We start from the raw sequence: 8,435 nt of genomic DNA on the forward strand, positions 1-8,435 counted from the left end.
TTAAACACATAACAAGTACTTGTTATTATGTTTTAAATTTTTATCCATGTACATCAACTCAAAAATATAACTAGTAATCTACCAAATATTTTCTATACACACCCATCCAAAAATATAACTAGCAGTGTATGCAAAAAATATAACTACTAGTCTACCCTAATATTTTCCATATACATCTATACAAAAATATATAATCCTTCCAAAAATACAAAAAGTGCCAATTTGTCCTGTACAATTTAGCTTTGTGCACGAGTTCATCCATCTGTACCAAAGAAAAAGAGAAATAATGTCAGTTAAAATTGGACAAATAATGAAAAATGTCCATGAAAAGCAAAGGTCACATTAGCAAATTAAAATGACTACCATTATCAAATTGTAAATAAAACAATAGCATTCTTATGTCTATAGAATAAATTGGATGAGCCACAATTCCAGATCCAATATAGTGCCACACAGCAGAAACCAAACACGGCAACTGAAATTGATCCATATTGTCAATAACTCCTATCTTCCTCAATGAACCTTTCATGTGAATTAAATTAAACTCCTATTTTGGCAACCTATATATCTAGATTGATAAATAATGAATGAATGGATGATGAACAGGTTTCATTACATGGCAATATCGGAGCAGATGCCAATGCCGGAAGATCGGATAAGGGGTGTGGCACTTGACTACCCAGAGGCTGTTCGATTGATTAACCCAACCAATTCACTCCTCAAAGGGGAGGTAGGTAGTCTACTTGTAAAACGGAACTTTTTATACCTGGAAAAAAGTTAAGTTTGTGACTATTGGATAGTTTTATTTCTAATCGTTTTTATTTAGAGATAAGTATTAGAAAAACCAAAGACTAATATATTACTTTATATTTGTCATGCATGTATTGATCAGTGATATAAAAAAATGTTTAAAACAAAAAATAATATATAGCAGCTCTCTAATAAATTTGATACATCGATGATTAATAGTTTGTATTTATAGTTGACTGTCACCTATAAATACAAACTATGAATTGGTGTTGATAGTCACCACCATATATAGTTGACTATTAATTTGTATTCTTTCTTCTGTAACGATGTCATTTGACATCACCACCTGAAGATCATATTCCATCAAAATAAATACAAACACTAACATTTTCATACAACAGAATGTATGGTGTTCTCAGTACTATATTATCTTGAATAAGGCCCACAATTCATGATGATGATTTGTGCACTTTTTTTTTTTATTTTAGTTGTTTCTAATGTGTAGCATTTGAAATTTAGAAATTTCCCAATATTTAAAAATCAAGAAGTTTCTCAATTTCTATACAGAAAGTGTGCACTTTTGCAGTTTCTTAAACATTGTAATTTTTTTAGTTTCTCAATTTGAGAAATTGTGAAATTCGACATTTTTTCTTACAAAAATTGTGAAAATTTCTAATTTCACAATATAGACCACCAGTTTACTCCAAAAACAAGCATCCAGACTGATCAGGATGACCATCCAGACAGATGAGGATGATTGACAAATCAGAAAAAAGCAAAACAGATCTGGAGCACACCACCAGAATTGATCTGCTGCAGACCACCACAAGCATCACAGATCTGGAGCAGACCACCACAGATCTGGGCACACCACCAGAATTGATCTGGACCACACCACCACAAGCATCTAGACAGATCTGATGCAGACCACCAGAATTGCTCCAGATCAGTCCACCTTCATGACTGATGCAATACTTCACCATGTAGACCACCAAAGGAAGAGAAAAGAAGGAAAAAAAAGAAATAGAGAGGAGCTAATTCAGAGCAGTTTTGGACCCCAAACGCCCCGGTTTTGCCTACTTTGTCACACTTTTATGTCCTACATAACTAATAATGCGTCCTATCGAAGCGTTGCTTGCTTTCACAAGTTTGTTTGATCTAGGCCGAGGTGACCGCTACGATCTCGGGTTGTTTCCAGGCTGTTTCCAACTTTTTGCCCCAACCGGCTCGTTTTTGCCTTCTCTATCACATTTTGGTTTCCATGGAACAGTCACAAATTCTTGTTTAACTAGTCATCCTTGGATCAGTGGAACATTACAATGTTTAAAGTTTCTATACTGGTCAACATAAACTAAACTGTAAATTCCATCTTTTATATAGTTAAACAAAAATTAGTTTAAAGACAATCATTTCTCTATGATATTCTCATCAAACGTTTATTTGTCTTTACTTTGAACATAAATATAATCAAATATGGTTTAACACACTTACCAATTACCATGACTATCTATTGTCGAGAATTTGGTGGATTGCGATTTTCCAAAACTTGCGCCAACATGCTCTGAAGTCCAAAAAGCTGCCGCTGCATCTCCTCACGTTGTCTTGTATTCTCTGCCTCTTTCATTTGTAAAAAAGCTATAAAAAAAATTAAATTAAAATTTAAAAAAAAAAAGATACTAAATATCACTACTGAATGGATAGCAGAGAGAGAGTGGTTGAGAGATGACTATCAGTTTCACTACTTGCCTACAAAATTAACATACTAAATATGCACTAGTTCATTTTGATGACAGGAAAAGATTATAAAAAATAAATAATTAAAAAAAAAAAGAAAAAGAAGAATAAGAGGAAGAAAGAAGAAAATGCATTAGTTAAGTAGCTTTGCATACACTATGCATTTAATCATAGATGTATATATGCACATAGGTACACATAATACATGCTCGGTATATTGTTTTCTCTTGATCTGTTGTTCATGTTATAACAGGCTGGAAGACATTCTTGATCATAATTTTCTCAAACATGAATGTCTAATTTTCTCTAAAAAATGTGCCCACCTGAACATAATAACCCACTCGCGAATAGGTTAGTCAAAAAGTCAACGTGGTTTACTCATTCCAATAGCCTCAACTTCTGCTGTGAATCCTGCCCACACTTATGTACCACTTCCTTTGGTCCAGTGAGAGCTGGTTATCATTGGAGGGTCAACAAAATGTACTGTTGATGCACTGCGAAAGGGGAGGATGGCCTGTGCTTGCATTTATTCTTGCTGGTCTTCTGTTGTACCGAAAACAGTATATTGGTGAGCAGAAGACTCTTGAAATGGTATACAAGCAAGCTCCTAGGCAACTTCTTCATCTTTTGTCTCCTTTAAATCCACAACCTTCTCAGCTGAGATATCTTCAGTACATTTCCAGACGGGATTTGGGTTCAGATTGGCCACCATCAGATACTCCCTTAGATTTGGATTGTATTATTCTTAGAGTTATTCCCTTGTTTGACGGAGGAAGGGGTTGCCGACCGGTTGTTCACATTTATGGTCAGGACTCTTCTTCTACCACAGCCACTAAAAGTTCAAAGCTTCTGTTTTCGACTTCCAAGACAAAGAAACGTGCTCGCCATTACCAACAGGTAATGCCAAATTCACACATTTCAAAGCTAAAGGATTATGCGACAAGGATTTGTAGTGTACTTATGACTTCTACCTGCAGGAAGAGTGTGAACTAGTGAAAATAGATATTCATTGTCGTGTTCAAGGGGATGTTGTTCTTGAGTGCATCCACTTGGACAATGACCTAGTAAGGGAGGAAATGATGTTCAGAGTTATGTTCCACACTGCATTTGTCCGTTCAAATGTTTTGATGTTGAATCGTGATGAAGTTGATGTTTTGTGGGGTGCAAAGGACCAGTTTCCAAAGGAGTTCAAAGCAGAGGTATGATCTTGTTTTACTTAGGTGGCATGTCCTTTATCTGAAGCTGTATGGGTTGAATGCATACTCATATTTGTATCAGGTTATCTTTTCGGATGCTGATGCAGTTCTACCTATCATCACCACAGAAAGTGAAGATGAGGATGAAGAAGAAAGTGCTTCCCCTGAAGAATTTTTTGAGGTCGAGGAGATCTTCAGTAATGTAGTAGATGGGCAGGACAGAAAGGGGAACTTGGATACTCATATAGTTCTTGAGGAGAATAATAAAGTAGTTCTTGAGGAGAATAATAAAGTAGTTTGGACTGAGGCTTTGGAGCCTCATGCATTTGAAGACTGTGCATCGGATGATGGAAATCACAAACAGGATGGGGGTTTTTATTCTAAATCTATTTCAGCTGAAGTCATTGCATTTGACGATAGGGATGAGTCAGGTTCCATAATCATGATTGCTGATGTGCCCAGCAGTTTAGAGAGCAAGGTAGTAACTGCAGATATGAATGGCAAGTTAGAAGAGATGGAGAATAGACAAGAAAGAGAAGACTCTGCTATGCAGAAGAACTTAGAAAGGCAGGATTCACAGCAGAAGTTGAGTGCTCATATTAGTAGACAAAAATCTGATGAGTCACTTCCACCCACACCAGAGGTGGTAACTGCATATATGAGTGGCAGGCTAGAAGAGATGGAGAATGGACAAGAAACAGAAGAATCTGGTATGCAGAAGAACTTAGAAAGGCAGGATTCACAGCAGAAGTTGAGTGCTCATATTAGTGGACACTTATTCAGGTTTGATGCTTGAGTGACAATAATTGCCAAGCATGCTGAAGTATTTCTTCTCTATTTCTATGTTACAACCATATCAATGAACTGTTGTGTTAGACTTCCTGCTTATGTAGAAACTTTGTTCTACCTTAGAATATAAATAAGAGAAAATATGAATGTCTTTACCAAACATTGCCTCAAATTATGGGACATCTTGATTCAAATCCATACCTGAAATGCATGCCAAAGTCCAAATATAAAATTGGTGGTCAACCTCAAACAACCCAGTCTGCTGCACTATTTTAGAGTATTTAATCCACATAAGCTTAGTTTGAGAGCCCAAGACGAAGTGCACGATAAGCCCTACCGAATGAGGAGATGGGGTATTTCTATAGAAGGTAGGTGAGTAAACACCTGTCTTGCACTCATTGCAAAACAGTTCCAAGGCCCAATGTCAAGAACACTAAATGTTTATCTTCACATGCTACTAATGATATTCCACATCAACCAAGCACATACCTTTATATCTATATAATACTTCAGCTATTGTTAAATCATCAGAAATTCAATCAATAGAGACAATATTTTCACTTAGGGAGAGCCGGTCAATTCTTGGCTTGGTTGGGGCTAGGGCTGTAGATCAAGCTTTGTTGCATGTGAAAAAATTCATATAAGCCCATTAGGAGCCCTTTTGAGCTTGATTCTTGTGCATAAATTGGTCGAACTTGAACTTGATTTCAAGATTGAGTAGATAGAGATCAACTCGTAAAAGTTGAATGTCATTTTGTTACCAGCTTAAAGGGCTGCTTCCTTAGCTTTTTAGATGGAGTTATCATTAAGAACTATTTTATAACAAGTTTGTACTTAATTCTAATGATTCTCCATTCGATTTGATTCACAATATGATTCTCAATTTGACAACTATGAATAATTTTCAAAATAAATATGGATTTGCAAAAACAATTTTACAATGCATAAATAATAAATCTACTCATCATAAATTCCAAAATCAGGTTTAACATCAAAAGCAACTACCTGATGTAATTCTCCTAGATGCACACTGTTAGACCATGTTTGATACACGTTATAGAGCGGGGATCCAGAGGGGAGGGGGATTGTCAATCGCATGGATCCACATGTTTTTTTCTTGTTTACTATAACGCATTTGATTGGGAAAAAGAAGTGTGATTGCTAGCACAATGGTATTGCTAATTTCATAGCCATGGGATCAGCCACATCACTCAATCTGATTGTCAAAAATAATTCAATGTTATATCCTACCATAATCAAACATAGTACAACTCCCACAATATATATAATCTGAAAGTTGTTGCCAAAATCCAAAGTTAATAGAAAATCAAAAGAGGATCATTAATATATACTGTTTAACTGTCTACAAAAGTTCATTCACATTTCCTTATCATGAAACCCAGCAAAATAAATTTCAGAGATGCATACTAATGGAAATGTTTTGCAGCATACAGCACAAAAAGTATTTTAACATGACAATCACCTATTCCTTCTTCCTGATCTCTCCCAATCAAAGCAAAAAGTTGGACGAACAACAAAACAAGCAAATTAAATAGACTTAAAGGAACTAAGCAGGAGGAAAGCACGCTATTATCATAGACAATGGCTCAAATGGGCAAAAACCATAGTTAGCATACCTTTGAAGACATAAGTAAAGATGCTACTCTTTTCACCACTAAACTTAATCTACTCTATTTTTTCACAAAGAATTTAGATATTATAAAAAAAACACCTCACATCTTATTTCATTCCTTGCAAACATAACCTTCCTAATACAAAACTCTTGCCCCATAGTACAACTTCAACCCTAAAGGAAACAAGATTTGTTATATTAAATAATGAAGGGTTTGGGTAATTAAATAGGTAAATAGACAGTACTGTTAAAAGATGGAAAGTAAGGACATAAGGGGAAGGGGAGGGGGGCCTTCTTCATATGCTCAAAGAACTCCACATTTCTCTAGCATCGGATTGGACAAAATCATCTAATTCCATTTATATTCATAATTTTTTTTTGGATAAGTAATTTATGTATTCAAAATATCATCTATACATATAACACTTATGAATAAGCATTATGACCAATTAAGAGCATTAATGTAAAATACAAAAATAATTTATTAACTTACCTCTCCAACATATAGCACCTCTTCTACTTCTTCTTCCAGTAGCTTACAGAACCAGTTTGAACCCCTTTGACAGGAAATTATCCCTGCAATAAACAAAATCCAACATATGATGCATCAAGTGACATGAAGGTCACTTAGGAAAGAGGCATTAGAATTTTGGGCAAATTACATATACACCCCTCCAGGTTTGACAAAATTACAGATACCCCCCTGAGGTTTGAGAAATTACGAATTCCCCCCTGAATGCTATATTTGCATAAGAAATTAGGGGGTAATTTGTTATGAAATATAAACCTCAGGGGGTAAATTGTTATGAAAATACAAACCTCAGGGGGCGGGATGTAATTTCCGAAACCTCAGGGGGGTATCTGTAATTTAACCAAACCTGGAGGGGTGTATATGTAATTTGCCCTAGAATTTTCATGTCTTACTGCATATAACACTACTGGATGAGAACTCCAGGCTTCCATAAGCAACTGAAATGCATATTGAATAAATGCAGTAGCACTCCATATACGCCATATACACATTTTGTTATTTGAAAAGCCATATACATTATATGTATTCTAGAAGACGTGGGAAATCATCCCTGGAGATGGTAGGAAAGTTAAATTCTGGCATGACCTAATGTGGGGATGTTCCCTTATCGGTGGGGCTTTTCCCGACTAGTTTCAGATTGCAGTGGATAAGGATGCCTTGGGTCTCAAACTACATAAGGATCACTAATACATCATAGTATTTACATTATTAGAATTTGGAGGCAGTGGGTGACTCATTCACATTCTTTATGAGGAGAATGGTGCATGGCCAAAGGAGAATAGGATGGTGTGGAAAGCTAATGGTGAGAGATTATCTGTTAAATCGCTAAAATGGGATTCAACGGGTACCACCGACAAGTCATTGCATGGGACAATATCAAGAAAGTTGGGGTTCACATGAAGGTGTTTGTATGGACTGCAACCTTAGATTCCATCTTGACTTTGGACACCTTGGGAAAGCGGGTGAGATGCTTCCTAATTGGTGTTACATGTGTAGTGGCATTCCAACATGGTTAGTATTTTGGTTACATGAGAAGTTTTGTGACTGTTTAGTCGCTTCTATTGATTTCATAAAAAATAAAAATTCTTTTGTTGATGTGATATAGCTAGCTTTTCTTTAATACCCCTACTATGTAGATGTTGAACCCCATTTCTAGAACCTTTAATTGAATTGTTTACCTATGAATATATATACATAAATATAGCTTAATCTTTTCTTCATCTTTTTTCTTTTTTGTCGCATGGTATACGTCAAAAAAAGTTTGTGGGGGTTACATGTTAGTTGGGAAGGGAGAATAACAAAGGGATATAACTTAATCTAATTGCAAATAGCATAATTTTTACCATGTTAACTTCTTTTTTTTCTTTAAACTTTTTTAAATATGGCTTGCATAAAACCACCAGTGATTGCAAGATATATCCTCGTGTCACAAATATGTCTATAATAAACAAGACAAAAGCACGACAAAGGAAGCAATTAGAATTTAAAATTTAAAAAAGCTAATTGACTTGGATGTTAACGTACAATATATTGATCTAATCTTTTTGTTCTTACTTAGCTCCAGAGCAGCCACTATGGCCCCAAATGTAACAGAACAACTAAAAAAAAATTAATTGATAGTTTTGAAACACTCAAATGCAATGTATGCATCCCCAAGAACGAACCTGCTTACCCAAACACATAAAAATCAACTTGTAAACAAGTCCAAAATTTCAGAAAAGGCCAAATTGAGACAGAAAAAAGGGAAGTGTATGTATAATTAACATGACTTACAAAAATTGGGAAGTGTATAATTAACATG

The 8,435-nt window shown here is 35.4% G+C and overlaps 1 protein-coding gene and 1 long non-coding RNA gene across 3 annotated transcripts; one reads left to right on the top strand and one right to left on the bottom strand.

Annotated features, from left to right (window-relative positions):
* LOC145797253 (uncharacterized) lies at nt 1-2,946 on the bottom strand. 2 transcript variants are annotated; one of them, XR_014338562.1, is made up of 3 exons: nt 2,242-2,841; nt 617-766; nt 140-262 (listed from the first exon to the last, which is right to left on the bottom strand). It is a non-coding gene; the product is annotated as an uncharacterized LOC145797253 (long non-coding RNA). The 2 variants fall into 2 exon arrangements; XR_014338561.1 differs by lacking the exon at nt 617-766 and having other exon boundaries at nt 1-262; nt 2,242-2,946.
* A 27-nt stretch (nt 2,947-2,973) lies between these two features.
* LOC114292116 (formin-like protein 20) lies at nt 2,974-4,515 on the top strand. The gene is made up of 3 exons (XM_082883926.1): nt 2,974-3,381; nt 3,462-3,683; nt 3,763-4,515. Exons 1-3 carry the CDS (start codon nt 2,974-2,976, stop codon nt 4,474-4,476), a joined length of 1,344 nt encoding a protein of 447 aa, XP_082740052.1. The 3' UTR covers nt 4,477-4,515.
* Nucleotides 4,516-8,435: the final 3,920 nt, after the last annotated feature.

The sequence above is a fragment of the Camellia sinensis genome, chromosome 8 (genome assembly GCF_055761805.1).
Source record: "Camellia sinensis isolate YWXY chromosome 8, ASM5576180v1, whole genome shotgun sequence".
Lineage (NCBI taxonomy): Eukaryota > Viridiplantae > Streptophyta > Magnoliopsida > Ericales > Theaceae > Camellia > Camellia sinensis.

Coding starts and splice junctions, on each gene's coding strand:
- LOC114292116 (XM_082883926.1), top strand. CDS start 2,974: ATGCACTGCGAAAGGGGAGGATGGCCTGTGCTTGCATTTATTCTTGCT. Junction 3,382..3,461: donor GTGCTCGCCATTACCAACAG/GTAATGCCAAAT, acceptor TTCTACCTGCAG/GAAGAGTGTGAACTAGTGAA. Junction 3,684..3,762: donor CAAAGGAGTTCAAAGCAGAG/GTATGATCTTGT, acceptor TATTTGTATCAG/GTTATCTTTTCGGATGCTGA.